At 42.4% G+C, this 23,101-nt stretch overlaps 1 protein-coding gene and 1 non-coding gene across 52 annotated transcripts in view; one reads left to right on the plus strand and one right to left on the minus strand.

Moving 5' to 3' along the window:
- Positions 1–23,101, minus strand: part of Ank2 (ankyrin 2) — a 575,390-nt gene that overhangs the window by 68,110 nt on the left and 484,179 nt on the right. For 50 of the 51 annotated variants that reach the window (NM_001427159.1, XM_087627845.1, XM_087627842.1 and 47 more), the window contains 6 exon segments: positions 401–473; positions 8,676–8,774; positions 10,000–10,098; positions 14,030–14,128; positions 15,317–15,415; positions 21,804–22,001. In NM_001427159.1, coding sequence (NP_001414088.1) covers positions 401–473; positions 8,676–8,774; positions 10,000–10,098; positions 14,030–14,128; positions 15,317–15,415; positions 21,804–22,001 — 667 coding nt within the window. 51 annotated transcript variants of the gene reach the window in all.
- LOC120101321 (small nucleolar RNA SNORA17) lies at positions 16,764–16,895 on the plus strand. Its single transcript, XR_015679431.1, has one exon. It is a non-coding gene; the product is annotated as a small nucleolar RNA SNORA17 (small nucleolar RNA).

A 23,101-nucleotide genomic window follows, 5' to 3' on the forward strand; every position in this document is an offset into this window, starting at 1 on the left:
AAGCAGAGACGTCTTAATACACCGTCAGTGAAGAATGTTTTAAATGTTTTCAAGGCACACGAGTATGAAATGTTTTGGTATAATTAGTATATGTATTAATAATGACTAAAATATCAGCCAGCTCCTTTTAGCACAGGGCTGATTTCAAGTTTCTTTCTTTGTTCCCCATCTTACTAGTTATTAGAGATTAAAGGTAATAATGGCAGAGACCCAGAGAGCTGACTTGCCTATTCTTTCAATGACAAAAGTAAATTTAGTGGAGTAAAGATCGCAACTGGGTTTTAAATGTTAAGATGCTGCCATCCATACCACCAGCTTTGTCCCTAAAGAAATTTTAGTTCCCTTGTGTAACAAGATGGCAGCTGCTGTCACAAAAAGATCAGGGGAAAGACTCACTCACCCTCTTCATCAGAAACATCCAGAACTTCCGTCATTGTCTCAGGAACATTTAGCTTATGTTTTTCCGTGATAGTCTAGGAAGACAAAAATCATTCATTGCAAAGTTAAAAATAAAACCAGACAGAAGATGAGCAGAGGCGACCCCTGTCTATAGCAGGAGCCAGTCTTCAGACCTCAACCACCCCATCTCATCCACACGGACGTTGGAAACTTACTCTCTTTCATGAAAACTCCTTTGTTCTTCCTGAAGATAAATGACCGATGGCTCCAGGAACATCGTACAAGAGCAGATTCATTACTGTTAGTTCCCATTTGGAAAATCAAGTCTTTAGTAACAGCGCTAGTAATTAGGCATACTAGGAAACCGAACTAATGACTTCAAGACTTCCCTAAGATGAACTAAATGACGTTTCCAGAAAAACTTTACAATGAGTCAATAAACATGCAACATATTAAAAGCAAAGCCATCAGAAAGATGCTATAAACAAGGTAGGCTATGGGAACTATATGGGACGCGTGTCTGCAGGGCTTACAGGACCAGCAGTAGAGAGTAAGTCTTCTTTGTAGTGTCCACAGCCTACGGTTGCAGTTTACTGCTTACTGGTTTTCTACAGTGCTCTCCTGAGTGGCCAACTGCAAAGCATTCCATCCCTGATGTGGGGTAAGAAGTTGAGGCACCAGGCTCCTCTGGCTACCTGGCTTCCATTTGTAACCTCATCTCATGAGCTGCAAGGCCTCGATGAGACCGTTAAATTGGCTATGCCTCAGTTTCCTTGTTGAAACTGACTAATGCTCCATAAAACTCTTACAAATGCTCATACAGGAGCATGGAGAGCAGTCCTCAGAACAGGCTAGAAGTCAATAAGCATCATCTTGAAAAGCTGGTTATTGTAGTTGAAAATTACATTCACCTTAGCAATGAAAGGCCCCAGAAGTTGTTAGTCACTTGTGCAGAAAGGAACTCCAAACATACCACAGTGATGTCAGAGAGAGAGAGAGAGAGAGAGAGAGAGAGAGGGAGGGGGGGGAGAAGAAGAAAAGCTTGGCACAGAGAGACGACTGTCATGTGACTTCACTAATTGGAGAAATTGTTTAAAAGTCCAAATCGTGAAACAGAAAGTAGAATCATGGTTACCAGAGGTTGAGCACAGGTAAGAGAGATGTGGGCTCCTGCTCAGTGGATACAAAATGTCAGTCAAATGGGGAAAAAGTGTAAGATCTGCATGACATGCCATGCTGATCATACAACACCACAGTGTTTTGTACACTTGAACAGGCCTTTTCTCCATTATTATTCTGAGAGTATCATGTATCTCAGACTGGCCTCAAATCCATAAACTTGCTATGGACAACCCTGTAACTCTGACCATTCTATCTTTATCCTCCAAGGGCCTAGATTCCACATGTGCACCAGAATAGTTTGTATAAGAGGTACTGGTGATCAAGCCCAGGACATGCATATATATGTATATGTATAAGTATGTGTATATGTATATGTATGTGTATGTGTATGTGTATGTGTATGTGTATGTGTATGTGTATATGTACATATATATATGTATATATGTAATAAGATTATGTTAAAATCCACTTAAAATTCACCAAGTGACAAAGCAGGTTTTGAGTGGAATGTTCATTTAAAGACAATGTAGAAAGTAAAAGGCCACCAGAGAATCTCATAGTGTATACGTAAAGGCACAATTGAAGCTCAAATTAATAAGTCTAGCCTGCCTATATGACTCTTGGGATGTTTACGTAAGACCACAGATATTGATTTAATGAAAGAAAACTAAATAAATGCTGCAAGAAAGAGAAAGCCAAGATCCAATGATCTCACCAAGATTAGATAGCAGCTAAGTATCTGTGAAATGAACAAATTTAAAGGACTTTTACAATACAGGATTCTATTATTAGTTGAGCATTTCCAGTTTGAGTCATAATTTTAACTCAGTTAAATTATAAACTATATATCATAGATTCATCTCTAGCCGTACATTAGAATTATGAAAAGCATTTTTAAAATATTACTGCTTGGCGCAGAAAACACGACTCGGTAAAATGCCTGCTGCGGAACCATGAGGATCTGAGTTCAGATCTCTGGTACCCAGTAAAACCCAGTGCAGAGTACACACTTGAAATGCCAGAGCTGGGAACACAGGCGGATCCCAAAAGCTCAGGTTCAAGGAATTCCTGCCTGAAAACCTAAGACAGATAGTGACTGAGGAAGACACTGCACATATGGACCTCTGACCTTCCATTGTACACACACACACACACACACACACACACACACAAACACACTTACAAAATTCTGCTGCTAGAGTCTTATACTAATAAGTCTGTATTATGAGTCTAGGATCCAGCTAAGAGTACTTTAAAAAAAATCCTATTTAGTTCAAGACTAGCCTGGTCTAGAAAGTGAGTTCTAGGACAGCCAGAGTTATAGAGTTAGATCTAATCTCAGGGAGAAAACATCTCACTTAGTTACATTATGCAACTCAATTGGAGGCTCATAGTTTTAGCCTTAAGGAGACTGCCACACTGTAACACATCCTATTATACTTTTCTGAAACACTTTATCTAAATGTAAATAAAATGATTTAATAATGTGACTATGTCTATTGTATTTGACTAAACAGGGACTCGGTTGTTCTGTGAAAATGTTCTAGAATAATTAACTGCAACTTGCAAGGCAAACTATTTCCACAAGAAGATGCGTCTCCATTTGAGAGTAAATATCTGTGTAACAGCCTATGTCCCTTTTCAGATGCCGGTAGCCTGTGAGTATACTCGCTTTGTTCTTGCAGGATTTTCTTATATGCTATCCTTCATATAAGAAAATGTATATGACAAGATCGAAAGCAGCACACAGGAACCATTTTGCTCACAGATATTTTTTTGAACATTCGCAGTGCCCCTTGATGTAAAATGCAATCTGCAGCATGCGTTTGAAGTTGAAGTGCTTCCAAACTTCACAGGGCAACAGCAAAGCCTCCTGGACTGCATAAATAAATCTTCCTACTCGTGAGTAATGTAATTAGATGTAATATACAATTTTTTTGAAAGAAAATATCCTGAAATATACATATTATTTTAAACATTTGCACTTGAACAGTATATAGAGAACAAAGCTATAATTCCAGGATCATGCACTTCTCCTTGCTGCAGAATCCAAGACATTAGGGTCAAGATAGGAAACTACTTTAAAAGTTAAAAACAGGGCATATGCTATCACAAGATTAATGAGCTAAAATTAAGTCAGACAATGACTTACTCATCATGATATGAGAAAGCATATAAAATATAAACTGTTATCATGGCATTTTATAAATACAGGATAATATCTGGTTTTCCCTATGTGTGTGGAAAACTGTCTGCTTAACTGACTGGACTTAGTCAGCCACCACCCCACCCCAGCCCATCCCCAACCTGCCAATTAGTTTTATTCACAAATTTCCCAAGCCACCATGTGACCTTTCCAAACCCTCACCCTTTAGCTGTCATCAGGTCACCTGCAGGCTACACACCTTTACTTTAATGTCAGTCACATTTGTTAATACAACTTTTCTAAATAGATAAAATAGCATGTGCATAAGTGGCTTTCTATAAAAACTAAATACTCTAAAAAGTTTCAACATAGATGTGTCTCCCCAAAAAACTGTTACCCATTTAGTTGTGGGTGAGACAATTACGATTTGGAAACAAAATACATCAGAAAAATGTAAGAGTTGTGTTTCTTTACAAAAACATACAGAATGTATGAATGTATAAAACACTTTTAAAGGTTTTTGATGTGTATGAATGTTTGCATTCGTGTATGCAAATACATTACATGCATGTGTGGAACCTAAGGATGCCACAGAGGGCTTCAGCTCCACTGGACCTGGGCTATAGGCAGTTGTCAACTGCCGTGTGGGTACTGGGAACAGAATTTGGGGTCCTTTCCAAGGATAGCAAGTGATAGCCACTGGGCTATCTCTTCAGCCCCGATAAGTTACCTACGTGTTATAAACTATATACACACATACAGGGAATGTTGATGGTGTTTGCACAAAGATCACAATTTAGCCACCTGAACAAGGAACTACATTCACGAAAAAAAGAATGGCAATGGAACGATGTCAAATGACATCACCCGAATTCATTGCACATTTATTCTGATGACTCCTTGAACAGACATAGTATCAAATCAAATTAGAAAGTGGAATTTACATGTTCTTTATTGATTTAAGAAAACCTTCCCTAATGATTAAAGGGTTGTATATTTTCTATGGTTTATGTGTGGTAACTTTGGGTAACTTACTGAATAAGTTGTGTTCTACTTAGCAATAATTATTTGTCACATAATAAATTATTTTAAAACTACATAAACAATAAAAAGTAGTTGATGATAGTGGATTACAGGGAAGTACAAGTCATTTTTCCAATCTTAGTAGACCGTGGTTGTTGGCGATTGCTGCTGGGAATGTGCCCCCATTCTGGCAAACTTACAGGGATTCATCTGAAGACAATGCTGGACTGCCTCACCTCCCCTGCTGTGTCTCTCAGTGTAAATTTAGAAAAGCCAAGGTTAAGGAAACAAGCCACGATTCCACAGAGCCTGGGCAATCTGGGCCGCACCAGTTCTCCCTTACAATCCACTGCCTCGCTCTGCCCTCACACAAAGCCTGCATTCATACTCTGGGGTAAAGAACTTGGGAGAGAAGTTTCTTTTCTTCAAGGGAACTCATGTGGCTGCACAAGTGGCACTCCCTCTAAATGCCAGCGACAGGAGCTGTGTCCATCGCTTATGCGGCTATAATTTAACGACTCTGTTTAATGGTAACCTCACCATGGACCATTTGATTCTCTAGACTTCATTATGAAATCCTTGCAACGCTCGCTATCTTATGGCGCTGGCGTTTGTTGTTTCCCTGTAAATCGGTAAACTTTAGAAAATGACCTTAAATATGACATACCAGCTGAAACCAAGAAAGTATACTTCTTGGGTGGTGTTTGGTTGAAAACAGGGTAGGAATCATTTCTTTCACAAAATTTCGACTAAGCAGCTTTTCAGCAAAATCAAGATTAATTATATGGGCACGGTTAGCCTTTGTGATCCAGAAGTCTGAACTGAATTCCAGATGTGTCTCCTACATCCAGCGCACTACTAATCTTCCATATTAATCATCTGGGTATCACGGATAGCACCCTTCGGAGAGAAGAAACTATGGAGAAAAAAACAAGAGTGCACACACACCCCAAAGGGAAGTGCGCTGTAGGAAGAGGACCCATCCATGCTTTCCAGCTTTAAATTCCACATCTCGAACCAAACCTGCGATTCTATCAGGAGCCCAATAAGGGAACCAGGAAAGAAAGATAGAGCAGGATCAAAACAGTTAGCCATTGGGATGGCAAGATGGCCCCGTAGGTCAGAGCACTGGCTGCTATTCCCGAGGACCTGGGTTCAATTCCCAGCACCCGCATGATGGCTCACAACATTCCAGTTCCAGAGGGTTTAGTGCCTCCTGTGGGTAACTGGCCTGCACACATGACTGCACATATGACTATACATGCAAGCAAAATACTCATATGCATACAACAACAGCAAGAGCCCATGGCACCGCTAAGGCAAGCCTTTTATATGAAGCAGATTGTGGGGAAGATGGTTTAGTCGATGTAAGTGATACACCTTAGCTGAAAGCTGATATTCTGTCTGTTATTTATGGCTTACTGGCTTTTTCGCCTAGAAATATAAATTCTAAGAATAGTGGGTTTTATTTCCAAATAATGCTCAGCATTAAAATGATCATAAACAATAATGTAGTAAAGAATAAAATGTAATGAAATATAAATAACTAAAACGCGAGAGCTCTTAAGATGTTCTAAAAGCAGTTGTCTTGTATTTGAGCTAACCATTGGAGACAGAACCTTCCATGCCAGTCCTGTGTAGTTAATTTCTGACAAGCCACCAGATAGCTTGCTCATTTTTTTCAAAAAACAATCATCATGCGTGTGTGTTGGGGGATGCATTTCACCTGTGTAATTGCACAATACACACCAAGGTACCTAGAGGATATTCTGGGGTTATCGGTCTTAACTTCCCACCTTGTTTGAGATAGAACCTCATTGTTTGCTGCTGTGAACCCCATGTTAGCCGGCCCTCCAGCTTCCAGAAATCCTCCTGCCTCCACCTCCAATCCTATCAGAGGAGCACCAGACGTATAATGTATTAGCATTATATGAGTTCTGGGGGGTCCAAATTTAGTTCTCACACTTGTAAGGCAAGTGCACTAGCCACCGAGCCATCTCCCAGCCTTGTAATTAGAATGTTTAAATGAAGCACTAGCTGCTTCTGTTTTGAAACACGTGTCTTTATGTCTAAGATCATTTGTTCTGATTCATACTCATGCACCTCAAATCTTGGAAATAAGATGTGAAGTTTCGCATGATGTTGATGCTTAAACAAAAAAGAATATATTTTTCCTCGGTGTCTTCCCCCCCACTCCCCCCACTTTCACTTGTGGAGAGGAGCTATGTTAGAACTACTGATGCTTTTCAGCATGTAACACAGACGACTCTCACACCCTTCCTCCAGTAAAGAAGAAATGTTACTTAGCAAAATGAATGAGGAGAATAAGGCCAAGAGAGGGAAAGAGGCGCAGGCTGCCATCTAGCCGCAGTTCAGTAAAAACACAGGCCCATGATTCCCAGTGTGGAAAAAGTAATAAAGTAGATCAAAAAAAGACACAAAAAACAAAAACAAAGGACCCAAGATTTCTGACAATACAAATGCCCAGCCAAGCTTGCCACTAAAGCCTTGTTTTCTTTGTGCTGTACATGTTATTCTGAGGTGATGTAGCCAGGTAGGTCTTCGTATGAAGACATTCCTCTTACAAAACAAAACAAAAAACAAAAACAAAACCTATTTTTAAAGCAAGACTCAGCCATACGGGAAGATGTGGAATATTCTTACCACAAGAAAATGAAGGTTTGAGGAGATGGGACACATTTATCTCCATTTAAGCGACACATAACAGAAACGTATACCATAGCACTGCATGACATTGCAGAAGCCTGAGCTTTTTTCCTGAATGGATTTAAAATGTTTAAACAGAATATAATTTCAATTTAAAAAATCTCCAGCCGTATATAATGACCCCAAAAGTAGGGTGATGAACATCGACGATACTTTTCTTGTATATAATTTACCAAATCTATACTTCAGATCTTTAAGCCTACTGTGTGTGCTGGCTAAAGGCGACGGGACTGCTTGGGAAATGAGCAGTCAGCTGCCTCCCTCCAGAAGTCCAGTCAATATTGTGTAGCTCATTCATTATTCATACTCCACACTATTTAAAACTGCATGTCATATCAACTGTATTCCGTCTGCTTCAATGGCTGTCAGCAGGGACTCTCCGTTAGCCTATGACACAAAATTCCTCTCCTTTCCCTCCCATCGACTGAAAGAATCAAGTGTTCCCAAACACTGCGTGCAGCAGTCCTAGCTGGGACCATTTACTAGAACCTTATTCTGAATACTTCGTTGTTGATTTACGGTTTTATTGTTTCCACAGAACATCTCGTGTTTTGTTGTTTCTCTACAGAGATAAATTTTAAAAGCCATTGTCCATAGAATCCATGCTTAAGCTAAAGTTAAAAAAAAATAAAAATTCTCCCTGGAGCCTATGCAAAGATTAGAACGCCTCGGGTTGGCTCTTGGGACACTTTCTGGCAAAGGCCAATGATCATGAACACTGCCTCCTCAAAGATCAATAGGCAGCTGAAAGCCGTGGAGATAGAGGATTTCAGGCGTACACTAGACGTCTGCAATTTTCTTTTCGTATTCCAAAAGAATCATCATGCATAAGGAGGAGAAGAAGCAATCTAAGGACGCCTCGTTGTGTGCAGAAGTGCGTTCGACTAGTCAGGGCGTCTTTTCAGATGCCACCTCACCTCTGGGCCAAGTTCAGGTTGGCTGCAGAGTGTGGTACCTCTCTGCCAACGGTAGGTGTCACACACAGTTAGAGGAACGAGATGGGGGAGAAAAAGCCGCCAGGGAGAGAGTACTTTTCTACAGTTATAAAGCTACACTCATACATTTTGTTTGAAATTATAGTGAGTAAGAGACAGAGCCCTCACACCTCACACCTCACAACGAATGCAGGTGCAGCTGCACATTCCTGAGTCCGCTCCACAACGCATCCAGCAAAGGAAGTTCCACAGTGAAGCCGCAAAGTATGTGGCGGGAAAACCAAGAGGACGGGACCAAGCAGATCAGCTGTCTCGGTACTCACCGTGGTAGTGGTGGTGACCTCTTCAGTCACAACCTTCAGGGTGTCAACCACGGAGATGTAGCCCAGCCGCTTAGCAATCGCCAGGGCTGTGTTACCATTCTGAAGAGAGAGAGAGAGAGAGAGGAGAGCGGGAAGAGAGTGAGAAAGGCTAGGCGGGACCAGTGAGCTCACCCGCGGCGTTGCATGAGCCAGCACTTCCTTCCAAAACAAGGCGCAGCTCGGGAAAATCACTAGTTTTTACTGTTACATCTAAATCTCTCTTTGTAGCTTCTTTAGACTATAGCCCGGGTCACCATGGTAACACAACAAGCTTGCATCTGCCTGCCCTTTCTAATAAGAAGCACTTGATGCTTTAACTCTGGGGTTGTTGAGCAGCTCTAAATGCTACCCTAGCCTTCCAAAGCCACCTTTCAAACTGAGGGTGGCATCTGCCAAAACTGGTAGGGAGGACCTGGTACATTCACTCACCAAGGAGAGTCAGGCCATCTGCTGCAGGTAAGATGTTACCATGGGGACCCAGTGACAGAGTTAGCCTCTGCGCTGCAGGAGCTCCGGTGCTGCAAAAACTGTGCAAGCTAGCCATTCTGGCTGCAGCCAGCCCAGGCCACTGGGGACCCCGTTTGTTTAATTACACCGCTTAGTTTACATTTCAATGGCTCCAAGTCCCAAAGAGGCAGTTCCAAGCCAGTGGCTCAGAAACTGGGCTCCCTTAAGAAGGCAAGGAGGGAGGGGTGGAAATGCTCTCACATCTGAGAGCCAGCTGTAAGCAAAACCTTTCCAGCAGCCTGAGAGGAGGGCCCCATTCCCAGGGGGAGCCAACTGAGTTCCTTCCCAGCAAGCACTCCAGAAATCACGGACTTCTAGAAAGGAGTTTTCCCCCCAAAATCTGGGGCTTTCCATAGTCCAAGAGTTCGTTCAAGGCGAGTGTGCCACATTTAATCTCTGCCCATAAAACACCAGGGCAAGAGAGGAGGAGGAGGAGGGGAGGAGGAGGAGGAGGAGAAGGAGGGGGAGGAGAGGGGGAGGAGGAAGAGGAAGAGAAAGAAGAGAAGGAAGAGGAGGAGAGGAGGAGTAGGGGGGAGGAGGAGGAGTAGGGGGAGGAGGAGGAGTAGGGGGAGGAGGAGGAGTAGGGGGAGGAGGAGGAGTAGGGGAGGAGGAGGAAGAGGAAGAGGAGGAGGAAGAGGAGGAGGAAGAGGAGGAGGAGAGGGGGAGGAGGAGGAGGAGGAAGAGAAAGAAGAGAAGGAAGAGGAGGCGAGGAGTAGGGGGGAGGAGAAGGAGGAGGAAGAGGAGGGGAGCAGAAGGAAGAGCCACATGAGCTCCTTACCGCAGTGGTAGCATTAGGTTTGGCCCCGTGCTGGAGCAGCACATTAATGATGTGTGTGTGTCCCTGCTGGGCAGCTTGGTGCAAAGGTGTATAGCCATTCTGTGGATCACAACGACGGCACCGATTTGCAGAAGGAGAAGAAAATTAGGTTAGCCTTCAGTTTTAGCTCTCCTGTCTTATTTACAGCAAACCCATCAAGGACCTCATTGTTTATTTAGAGCACAATTTTCCCAGCAACCCATTTGTCAGCAGCCAACACCCCCTCGCACCTTATGTCGGACTGTGAAACACGAGATAAACAGGCTCCAAATTGTAACTCTTATTATATTTTAACTTATTGGCATTTAAAATGCTCATGCCGAGGGAAGATTTAAAACGAGGAAGAACAATGCAGCCATGATATAATCCCTTAGGAAAGAGGAAGACTGAGGTGCTGTGGAGCTGAAGGCTGCTGTTCCTTATCTACAACAGGGAAAGAGAATCGAGTCTCGTGCTCAACTCAGGAGCGGGCTTCAGTGATAAAAGCCTATATGTGTAAACTTTAGAGTTGAAAACTTGATTGGAATCCCCGATGCCCTGCCCCAATAAAATGTGTCTTTAAAAACCAGAATAATGAGCTGGGTGTGGTGGTACACATCCTTAATCCCAGCACTCAGGAGGCAGAGACAGGCAGATCTCCTGTCAGATTCAGCTCAGCCTGGTTTACAGAGAAACCCTGTCGCCAAAACAAAACCAAAAACAAGCCAAAATGAATGTTGACTGCGATCTAAACATTTCATGGAGATGAAAGGCCCTGACTTAGAAGGAAGTGCTCTTAGGATTACTGTGAACCAGTCTTGTAGGGACCTCTAACAGTTGGCGGGCGGCACAAGTCAGTTATGGATTCATATTAACTCTCACTAGAATCCCTGAAGGTGGGATGGGAGCCGCTTCCTGGGCGTTCTATCTGTGCCAGCTACTGGACCTCATCCTCCTCATCACTCTGAAATGACTTGCAGGGCTCGGTGTGTAAAAGGTATTTTGTATATAGCCGTTGACTAAATGAATGGTGAACAAATGATTCAGAAATAAATATTTTTATCCCCGTTATGAGATGGTGAAACTGAAACTGAATTGGTTAACAGAGTTAACCAATTTCCCCACAATCCCTGAAGGTTCAGATCCTATGTGGAAACCAGTGGCTACTTGACAGTTCCCGGGGGAAGACAATTATTTGTATCAGAGCCCACTGTGGTAAAAAGCTGTAACTTCTGAATAACCCATTTGTTTACATTCTGTTTAAAAGAATATGCACGTGTGTGTGCATTTCATCCAGTGTCAGAGCCAACTCATGGCCAACATGTTTATTTGATCATTCTGACAACATGAAATATCCGATTGTATTTATGAGTGCTGTGAGACCCCATCTATACAGTCACAGTGGCTTTTCTGTGTGTGGTTACACAATCACGTGTGAGTGTCTTCCTAGTCAGGCGTTGGAAACTCTGTCACATTAGGAGTCTGACTCTGGCTATAGAGCCCTACAATAAAGTAACTCCAAATCCCTGAGAATACAGTTCATTTGCAGAGCCTCGTGGTACCCAGCAGTCATTACAGAGACCCCGCTCTGAGATCAGGCAACCCATGGATGCCTGAAAAGGATAAAGTGATATTTATTTTCCTAAGAGTTCTTCCTATTTTATGTATAATGTTCTATATAATAAATTAAGCATACTTCTTCATTATCACCCAAGTTAGTTCAGTTACCGAGCATTTAATAACCATGCTCTACATGCTAAATACTTTGGCATATAAAAGACAGTCTATATGCTAAACCAATATATACTGGTATACTTAGATAGATTACCTACAAATACATAAATAATGCTAAATATAAGTAGTCATGGCAAAATAACAGTCTGGCCCCTCAGAATACCTGTGATCTGGAAAGTGATCCCTGCGTGTGATTTAATCTAACCTTTACCTGAAGCTGGGGTGACTGGGAGTATTTGCCAGAAGTTTGAGCAGGGCTAGAATTTTACATGAACATTGGTTTGACACTTACGTGTCTCACCAACTCATCAGCGCAATGGTCTCAGACCTAGTTCCTCTACTAAGGATGAGCAAAGCTTCAAATCTCTTACACTTCTGTTCTCTCACTTGTGATACAGAAGTGGCTGACGTTTCATCCGTCAAGAAGGACTGGACTAATTTTCTGCGAAGATCTGGGCGGCTTGTAAGAGTTACATGAAAATGCTAGCACACTGTGCTGTCCCCTCGTTTCCAATCGTCGCACCTTGCAGTATGTCTGATGAAGTAACTTGCCATTTTGAACTACACTTTAAACCCCTTTCTCAAGTTAATTCCCTATAGCTCCCCAGTTTGTTTCAATCTAATGTGACAGGGTTTCATTAGAATTCTAAGCAAATAATGATTTCATTTTTAAAGGTTTACATTTCTCAGTCTTTATGCCAAGTTTTACAAGCAACTGGGGACTAAAGGCAGTACATATGTTTGCATTTGAAAAGCAATTAAACAATCGCTTTGGTAACTATGGTTACACATAAAACACCAGGAAGAAAATAGAATTCCTTCTGCAAAGGTATCACTCCATGAGGAAAAATTCTGGAAAACTTAACAGATTGTCTGTTGAGGCATTCAACAATCCACTCCACTGAAATATATAGCCCCAAAGGTCACAGCAAATGTTATATAGTTCACCTAAAATATTAAAATGAATTTTTCCCTCTTCATGAAATGTCTGTTTGACACAGATCTAATTCCACAGAGGCCCAGTACAATGTTTGACATCTAAATATTAAAATCATCTCAGTGGGCAAACGCTCACTGAGACCACATAAACCGTTGGTGGTACCGCCAATGTCGCACTGCATGGTACACTTGTATATTTTAGCCTGCTGAGACTTGTGTGTATGAGCTCGCTCAATAATGATGGTGTTAGGAACTAAAGCCTAAGAAGCCATATGTAAGCTTTTAAATAAGCATCAAACTAAAGTGTCACGGCATTGTACGGATCAGAAGTTTCTGACCACAATGGCCATCGTAGGGCAAGACCAAAAGTTTGAACCTCAAGTGTTGTAGTGCTGTTCGTAGTATACAAAATGAGCTTAGATTACGAATATGCTTTTGCACAAAACAAATTGTCTCTGATTCTAAGAGGACAAAGAAGCACTGCTTCACAAAACCGTGAGTGTTCTAATTAGTGCCATCTTGAAAAGGTGGCTCTGAAACTCCAAATGTGCTCAGGCTGGCGGACCTGAGGTGCGGGCAGGCCTTCCTGCTCTGTGGATTCAAACACACCATGTGAACACTCCTCCGTGCAAAGTCACACCAGCCAAGAGCTGCAGGGACATCACGCTTTCCTCTAACTCGAGCCACCCTGTGTGCCCTGAAATGTGAGCTGATGCTCTTAGCCGCTCAGCTCAGTCGGTCCTTTTACTGTGAGGGACGGACGTGTCATCTCTGACTTGTCCCTCAGAACTCTCAGCCCAGGCCTTTCACACTCAGGTCACTAAGAATTCCACATGATGAAGTCCACTAAGATTCCCAAAGAGGCAGCTTGTTTAAACTCGGATATATGCAGTGTGGGCTGTGTCTCCACAGAAGAGAAGCCAGGCTAGGAGACAGGGCCAAGGACCTGACACACAGCAGGGGAAGTCTGGCAGGGCACTGGGGTGCTTTGTCATCTATTGATTCCGTGAGGAGCAAATGTGCCATACGGTGAACCGCTAAGTCAAAGCTGTTTTAACTTTGTAACACGAGCAGTTCTGAAGCTCATCTCCATCAAAGGTTATCAGAATGAAAAGCCCTAAACAACAACAACAACAACAACAACAACAACAATAATAATAATAATAATAATAATAATAAACCCTATACCTATACTGCTTCTTCAAAATTACTTTGGAAGAACCAAAAACCAAAATTAAATTTAAAATAAACATCAACTTAGCTATGATTAGAGGGTCCTAGTAGCACCCACGGTAGAATAAGCTTGATTATCAAGAAGGAAACTGAGTGTATATTTTACCTTGGTTTTTGCATTGACGTTTGCTCCCTGTTTTAGAAGGAAGTTGACCATTTTCACATTCCCGTAGTGACAGGCAACGATTAAAGGTGTGTAACCAAGCTGTGAATGACAAATCCCAAAGTGTAAGTGTTAAACTTCTAGCGGTTAATAACCAAAGGTGAAGCTTCAGTTGTTGTACCACGGTATCCTTTGAGTGCAAATACAGGGTGAGCAGTCCCTAACCACACAGAACTTTACTTCAGCAAGGGAGATCAGACACTTGGGTGACTTCACTTACCAAGAAGAACTGAGGAGTGCAAAACGATAGGCTATGTCAGTGGGAGGAGGAAGACGTTGGTAGAACAAATACATGGAGATGGCAAAAGGTGGTGGGAAGAGTGTAAGAGGTTAAGACGGGGAGATGTTACAACAAAGAATGTCTTCTGACATGACATACCCATGACACTCGTAAACTCACTCTCTGGTGCTATCTGCATAAAACTCGTGTGAGATTGAGGTCATCCATATTTCATCCTGAATGAGCGTGGGGACCCATGAGGACCACCCATCCAGAGGGACTATCAGCAACTAACACTTGTTTACGGACAGAGTGTCACTGTCTTCAGTAGTGTAGCTATAGATAAAATGCCCTCGCTCTATGGAGTAACTTCCCACTGATGTTCATACAAGTATGTCTAATTAAACTCAGTGGTTCAGGCACAAAGGAGGCAGGAAAGGAGGAGGGAGGTTGAGAAGAAGGGTGTCGGTAGGAGAGGGAGGGGAAGGAGTGAAGATGGCTATAATTTATTATATCACATATACAAATATATATAATATAATATAATATAACATGTTATATACAAATGTATAATATATTATATACAAGCATAAATATGCACATATAAATAAATATATAATATAAATTTGTATATATGTTATATATACAAATAAGTGAAACTAAGACAATTACAAAGAGAATGGGTAAGTAAACAATAGCACAGAGAGGCCCAACCACCTCAAGACCAAGGGCATGGAGTAGAGCAAGTACAGGCCAAGCCAGGGACCTGTATGCATGAGATAAAGCCAAAGTGAGAATGTAGGCAGCACCCTGCAGAACTGGAATCTTAAGATGGCTCCTGGGGCCACTCCCATCTGACTCATAGCAGACCCAGGGAACCGTAGAAAGGCTTACACCTTAGAATGAACTTTTAAGAAGAAGGACCTTGGGCCTGAGCTGACCTGGATGAGACCAACCAAGAATCAGCCAAGCCAGAATGGGAGGCAACGTTGCCAAGGGATCTGCTGTACCTTTGTGTAGGCATCCTGATCAGCCCCGTGTTTGGTGAGAATGTCGGCAACGTTCACTTTATCTTCTTGGGCTGCGAGGTGTAAAGAGGTGAGTCCACTCTGTAGCAAGAACGGAAGCAAAGGAACCCATCAGAGCGGGGAAACACTCGGTCACCCACACATCACATCTTGGAAGGAGCTGGAACACACATGGCTGCTCTCCAAACATCTCACCTCACATTTTAGACAAACGGTTGGAGTAAATATAGTTTTTAGCCAAGACCTACTCTCTGTGCAAATTATACTTTCTGTTCTTGGTATTTATGATGTGAGTCTTTAAAATAATTCAGTTGAACTTCCAAACAATATTCATTTCAAGTCTACTTACACCTCCTCATGAATCTTGTTTACTTAAATAATAGACCAAAAATATTGCTGAAACTTTATAACCTCAGCAATAATCAATATTTTCATCAATAAAGTGTCATAGTAATGTTAAAAAATATATTGAGTTACTGGAAGTAAGCTCAAAATGTTTTTTTCCAGTTTACTTTAGAGGGAAGGAGTTGTCTTCAAGATGGTAATATTTTTTTAAAGTAACACTATCATTTATATAACAACCTAAAACTTGGCAATTTATATATAAACAAGTTTATTCTTTGAGTATTCGCTAATCAGCATGTTGATTTGCATACATGAATAAAGTGCAGTCAAGAATTAATTGAATAAAAACATCAAGGACTAGAGAGGGGAGAAGCAGCAACTTATCCAGGTGATAGATGTCACGCCCTGGCACTCCCACTATGTACGAATAGCTTTTCTCAAACACAACTGAGATTAAGGGTATCAGATATAATTGCAGCAGGTAAATTTTGAGTACTTTTCTTACTAGGAAGAACTCACAGAAGTTGGACTTAGCCATGAGCCAAGTTCCTGCCTCTAGAGTCCATAGCCCAGCTTAGAGGATACCCAAGCTGGGTTCCACTCCTCCGACTAGAACTCCCATATCCTTTGTATTTACCTTTCCTTTGAGATTTTCAGTGGGTACCGGTGATTGGCTGTAGGACCTCAGGCAAACCCCACAAACGCCTTCACCATTGAGTCACAACCCCAGCTCTCTTACTACCTTTTCTTATAAAACAAGGACTCACTAAAGGACCCGGGCTAGTCACGGACTTAACAGCTTAGACAGGTTTTGCGTTTATGAGTCTCCTGCTTCAGCCTCTCTAGCTGGGAAAAATAAGGCTGTGCCATCAAACATGGCTAACAACGTTGGACCCGTAAACTGAGGTAGGTACCTTGCTCAAGGTTAGTTGACAACCTGGTTAATTGGCCTGCCCCTGACCACTGCTGGGAGGCTCATCTCCCCTAGCATTGAGGCTGAGAGAAATGAGTATGGCTTTCAAACCCCATGGCTTCCATCACGGTGCTATCCCTAAAAATTAACAGATACTCTAATCATTGAAAACATGCTTGAGGCTTTTCAGGTGTGGTTGCTGTGTCATATATACATCAGTAGTAGGTGGCAGTGAGGAGAGAGGCTATGTCTGTGCTCAGTGTTCTGACCTAGGAACATCTGAATGATTAGTAGCTTAACATTCCCTGAAAAAAGAGAGCCTGAGAGGATCACCAGTCTGGTATCCTAGTGACTAAATAGGGAGCTATGATGAGACGAACATCCGACTGGCCACAGGAAGGTCCAGAAAGGTTCCCAGAACAGGGATAAATCTGAAGACTAGAAGAACCCCACAGACCCCAGATGGGCATGATCACAAGACAGTTAACCCTCATAAGGGTCACTTGGGCAAGCCAGGTGAGGAGCGAGCCCAAAACAACCACCAGACCAGGGCTATGGGACCCAGAAAGGGAGTTAGCCTGAGATGGTCACCAGTCTGTGCAGACTTAAGGGAGTGGACATGCCCAAGATGACCCTTCTCTACTGCCATAATGCACAAACAGGACATAGCACTCCTGAGATCAACCCCAGACATATAGAGACTTAGGGCAACACTAAGAGGAGCAAGGAAATGGTGGAGAAATGGAATAGAAAAGGAACAGAAGGACATGGGCACAATGAAGAGAGGCAGAACAGGAGACTCAAGGTTAGTGAGGAACAGCCTGATGTGTGTAGCTTGTGATTCCACCTAGGACCAGGGTGGGGTAGTCTGTGCAACTCTCAGAGTCTATGGCTTCATAGCAGCAGGGGTTTGTTACCACTGTATGAGGACTGTGCAGGGATCCCATCTCTCACCTGGGTAGAGCTGGCCCTGTGGACAACAGGAGAGTTGACCCTAGCCAGTTGCTGCACTTGAGAGCCCGCAACATAGCTGGAGTTGCAAATGAGGAATTCCAAGAATTCCAGCCTGGGAGAGCTGGCCCTACCACTTGTCTCTCATGTGGTGGTGAGGATAAAGAAGAGATACCTTCTCACCCTCTCAGCCATAGCCTCCTGCAGCAGGCAGTAGACCTGGCTCTGGTGTCATGAGAACAGGAGAGCCGTCCCTGCCCCTCACCAGCTGCAGCACTCAGGAGAGTGGACCAGAACTTCACCTGGGCAGCGCAGTAGAACTGACTTTGAATTGGCCCACCCCAACATCTACCCCACCAACGAACTGCTGGAGTATATGAAGAGGCCATCCTAGCGATCCAAAACTACAGGATCTCCATGACACAGGGCAACAACAGGATATCCAAGAGGAGTCCCATTGAGTTTCCAGTATTGATAGTGTAGCAGAAACCAGAGGCCTTGTACCAGATGAACAAGTCATTTCAATGAACATTTGCAAGCAAACAGTGTGGACAAAAGGGTGTCCTCTGGACATACTGTGTACACTAAGGCTTCCACAATGAGATCTCCTTTCTCTGTTGGGGAGGTGTGGAACAAGTGTAGAAGGTGGGGATGAAGAGCGTGGGACTGTGGTGCCTGATGTGAAATTCACAGAGAACCAATAAAAACTGGAAACAGATTTAAGAAAAGAAAAGATGGGTGGCCCATGCAGATAGAATGTTTTATAACTTCGCAGGGGACTTTCTTTTTAGGGGTTGATACTTGCTAATCCTTGAACAGCTTAGCTCAACTTCGAGTTTCATAAAACATCAGCCTGAAGAAGAGAAATCTTGTTTGCATCAAAATTCTGTCACTTATAAACAAATATTATTTAATCCTAGAGTATAAAAGTCTTAATATTAAGACAAAGCAGAAGATGCTTAAGAATCTGAATATTAGCATGAAACAGAAAATTTTTCTCTTCAAATTGATTTTTCTTTTCTTGTGATTTCTTGAGGCAGGGTGTCACCACGCAGCCCAAGCTGATCTCAAAGTGAGGAACCTCCAAAATGAAATAATTTTCTTCAAGAAGCTCCTTAAATATGTCCTATCTGGCTGCTTAACTTCTTTGAAAGCAGGTAATATATTACAAAGGACACCTTCAAGGAGGGCAAAGTAAATCTACTCTCTATATTTTGAAAGTTAAAAAGTATACTGTCAGAAGCATTGCTTGATCAGTTTCACGTACTGTCCAGAATGTTTTTCTCTGAGGTGTTGAACAGAGTTGACCAGGAGACACCCTAAACAATACAAGCTATTTACCTTGATTGACCCTCAGAATCAGAGGATAAGACCTTATCACTGAAGACACTACCCACAGAGAAAGACCAAGTTTCTCCCAGCCAGGAAGCCTCCTTCTTGATAACTAGTTTTCATAGTACTGAAAGGTGTGATGCAGGCTACTGGGGGTCAGGGAGGTCATCAGCAATCTCACCTGTCAATCATCAGTAAAGAGTGGCCTGCCTGGACACGCCCACGGGTGTAAGAGTGGCACAGGTGTTACGAGGGTAACCACTGCTTTATGAATGGATATAAGGCCCATTTCACAGGATAAAACATGCATGTTTGGTATTGAAAATCTGGCTCAAATTAAAACCTGTGGCTTGGTGGGGTTAGCGTACAGGCCCCAGGAGTGAATCTATTAGAACTATTCTGCTAAACAAACACAATATCAAATGTCTGCCTATGTTATTAGTGCAGCTTTCAGACCACATCAGAGAAGTTTCTTCATGCAGTAGGCAGCTGCTAACAGAGAAACTTACAACTGATGAAAATGAAGAAAATAAGTATCTGTGGATTGCTCAGCCACACACAGTACATCGAAATCACCCCATCTCCAAAACTGAGGGACCATTGTGGAAGAAGGGACAAAAAGATTGTAAGAGCCAGAGGTTGGACAGGACCAGAGCCAAACAGTATCTCCTGGAGGTTACAGATGGCTGCACTCGTCACCTCAGAGCAGTTGTGGTTGCCAGCACAGGTCCCACACAAGGTGTAGCTGGTCCATATGCTAGCACAGAATGAGGCGAGGGGCTCTTCGTCCCCTAACTGAGGCGATACAGACAGTTGACAGGTTCTGCGGGTGAGTGAGTCAGTTTCCTTCTCTGGGTCTGACCACTGGTGGATCAACAGCCACGGTGGATGGCTCCACGCCCATGAGGATGAGGGCAGAACAAACTGGACTCCATGTTTTGTTAGTTTTTGGTTTGGTTTGGTTTGGTCTTTTAAACACATGAGATTAAGAGGGGTAGGAAGAAGGGGGATTAGATGGATGAGGATAGATGGATGAGGAGTGAGGAACAAATATGGCCAAAATACATTGTATAATATTCTCAAAGAATTAATAAAATATTATATATAAAATAGATTTTAATCCACTGAAAGTGGTTCTTAATGTTTAAGTAAGTTTCTCCTGATTATTTTCAAAGAATATGTTTCCAGCAGACAATAAATAGTTGTGTGCCCTCCTCCTTTGTAAACAGATATTAAATAAAAATATTTTGTATCTTGGTGTCAGGACCGCCTCATCTGGGCAAATGATCACCCCAATGGCAGGACTGAAATGTAGTTCCAGCTTTCCTTACTGTCTGGATGATACTTTCATTGTTAGGTCTTATGTTTATTCTCATTAAAATGCAAGTCTGGGAAGACTATTATAAACTCCATGCTGTGATTTAAATGCGCCTGCCAAAATTTCAAGGCAAAACCAGGTCTCCAAATTCACGGATTGGAGCTACTTAAAGTTGGGGGTCTCTGGGTGGACTTAGAATTCTGAGCGTCAACAAGGGTGGAGCTCCATTTGTGATGTTCTCCTCTGTGTCACTGTGTAACAAGAGACCCCTCACCAGACTCCGAAGAGGCACTGATACCATCCTGTTGGACTTCTCAGCCTAAAAGCCATAAACCCATCCGAACTCTTGTTCTCTAAAAAGTTCCCAGTCTCAAGTATTTTGTCATAGCCACAGACTGAAACCATACATTTCAAGGATCTAGGAAGACTTTTGGTAAAAAGGGCTTTGGAGACAAAAAAAAAAAAAAAATGAAGGATGCATTGAGAACCTTCTGAGTGATACAGACAGGGACCAGAGTTCTCGCTGCACTGGGGACAGTCTACTTGTATCATAGTTCTTCTAAAGACTTCATGTTATATAAAACCCCTGTAAATGTGGGTAAGCCAACCTGCACTTGGTATTCCAAAAGTACTGGTTAATTCACCAACCACACTGGAAAGTGTGGTAGTTGTGGGAAATCCCAGAAACCTTACTTTTTACCTTACCCAATGACACAGCACAAAGAGCACCAAGAGATTTGAATGGTCAGTTAATAGAATGGTCAGTTAATAGAATGGTCAGTTAATAGAATGGTCAGTTAATAGAATGGTCGGTTAATAGAATGGTCAGTTAATAAGCACAGATTATAATTTTCAGTTGTTCAGCAGCTGCTCCTGGTTGATATACATAAGTAAATCTATAGTAGGTATATACCTTCATTGACTAGTACAATTAATATGGTCATCTAAAACAGCTATTCACTGGAAGGAAAGAAACATCTTACTGCGGGGCTTTCTCTGAAAAAGATGTTCTAACCAGAGCCACCCCCTACGATAGGTGGAAAGTGGCTTAAAAATCTGTATTCCATTAAGTTCTTAAGCCACAACTCAGACTCACCTGTTGAAGCCAACCTGTAGTTGGAATCACTCTGTCACTTGCTCCCCTAGCCACTTTCTTACTGCAATTTGCAATCACAGCCAGCAGTACGTAGGGCACTGTGTGGCTGCTGGAAATGGTCTTAACTCCTGGGGAGTATGGGCTAGCCTCCTGTAATGCTCACACCACAAGGAGACACTGAGAAAGCAGGGCTGTACTGAGAGGTAACTGGACTGGCTTGTGAAGAAAAGAAAAGACTGCAGAGTTCTGGGAAGCAAACCTGTGGGGGCAATTGGCAGCATCCCCTGGTTTTCTAGCTCTCACAAGCTTGCCTTGCCTTCCTTGTTATCTTGGGGCTCTAAACACAGCCAGGTTTCCTTTCCTTTGCACACTTGCACAAAAGAGGATTCAAACACACACACACACACACACACACACACACACACACACATTTTTGTTTGAAATATTCTCTGCTTGGTTTCTATTGGAGTTTATGTGGTAGACTTGATGGATGCCAGAGTCTAGAAGAGAATACCTTGGTTGACATGTGGATGTTGGCTCCTTTCTCCAGAAGCAAGGTGACCATGTCTGTGTGCCCCTCTTGTGAGGCCAGATGCAGTGGAGTGACCCCTTGCTTCGTCACAGTGTTCGTCTCAGCTCCATAGTTCAGCAGTGTGGAAGCTATCTGCATCTGGTTCTTCTTGGCAGCAATGTGTAAAGGAGTATAGCCATTCTACAGCAGAAACAAAAAAGAAGGATGTCACACACACACACACATACACACACGATACACATACACATCACATCACACATAAACACATGCGTGCACACACATCACACACAGAGAGAACATTTAGTAAGTGCTCAAATATGTACCTCCAGTGGGAATAATGAGGTATAGTTCAGCCAGAAACGATAAATGTAGATGACAGCTAACTTGGATGCCTAGCTATAATGTATTTCTATCTAACCATACCCAAATCTTTGCAACCAGAAAAGGATCACTTGTTATACCCTAGAACAGATACAGATATAAAAGCACCAAATCTAAATCTAAACGTCTCTTCATAACTGGATTCTTCCCCAAACACAATAGGAAGTACGGCAGGCACTTTTACACGACAGTCCTTAGGTGCTTGGTGGTGGCTTGCTTCTCTGTCTAGAAACTTCTCTAGAAGCTTCTCTCGCCCAGGCTAAGTATCCCATTCCTTCAAGTGTTCTGACCCTTTGGTCATTTCCAGTCCTCTCTCCCTGGAAGATGTCCTGTTCTGTACTATGATCTACCCATCATATTCCCGGATTGTACAGTTTCCCATCGCTGAATTCTATATGTCAGATACTATTTTAATCACACAGAATCAAATTGAGTAACTTCTATGGTATTGTTATGATACTTTTCCCCAAATGGTCCTAACTGGAGTGTTCTTTCCATTCCCTGAGCAAATGCTATTTAAGTCCTAGAATAAGCCAGGCTCTGTGGCGGGTGAAGGAACATGAAGCAGATAAGATTTGCATCCTTAGGGATCGAATGTAATCTGACTATTTTCCAATCATGATAAAAAGTTTAACATGCAATGTTAAAATATATTGTTCAACTAAGTGGCTGAAAGATGTGACAGTTGAATAAAAATGTATGTGCAAACAGCATAAACTGAGAGGACAGTAGATAATCTGTTGCTAGGTAACCAGGCTTACATGCAGATGACAGATACACAACATGAAGATAGTTGTAGTCTACAGACCCACTTAAAACTCTCCACAATGAAGCTGACAGAGATAAACATTTGAAAGACCATGAAACAAGAGACTCCTTATAAGAACAGAGTAAAAAGT

This window comes from Rattus norvegicus, chromosome 2, assembly GCF_021556685.1.
Source record: "Rattus norvegicus strain SHRSP/BbbUtx chromosome 2, alternate assembly SHRSP_T2T, whole genome shotgun sequence".
In the NCBI taxonomy this organism is placed as follows: domain Eukaryota; kingdom Metazoa; phylum Chordata; class Mammalia; order Rodentia; family Muridae; genus Rattus; species Rattus norvegicus.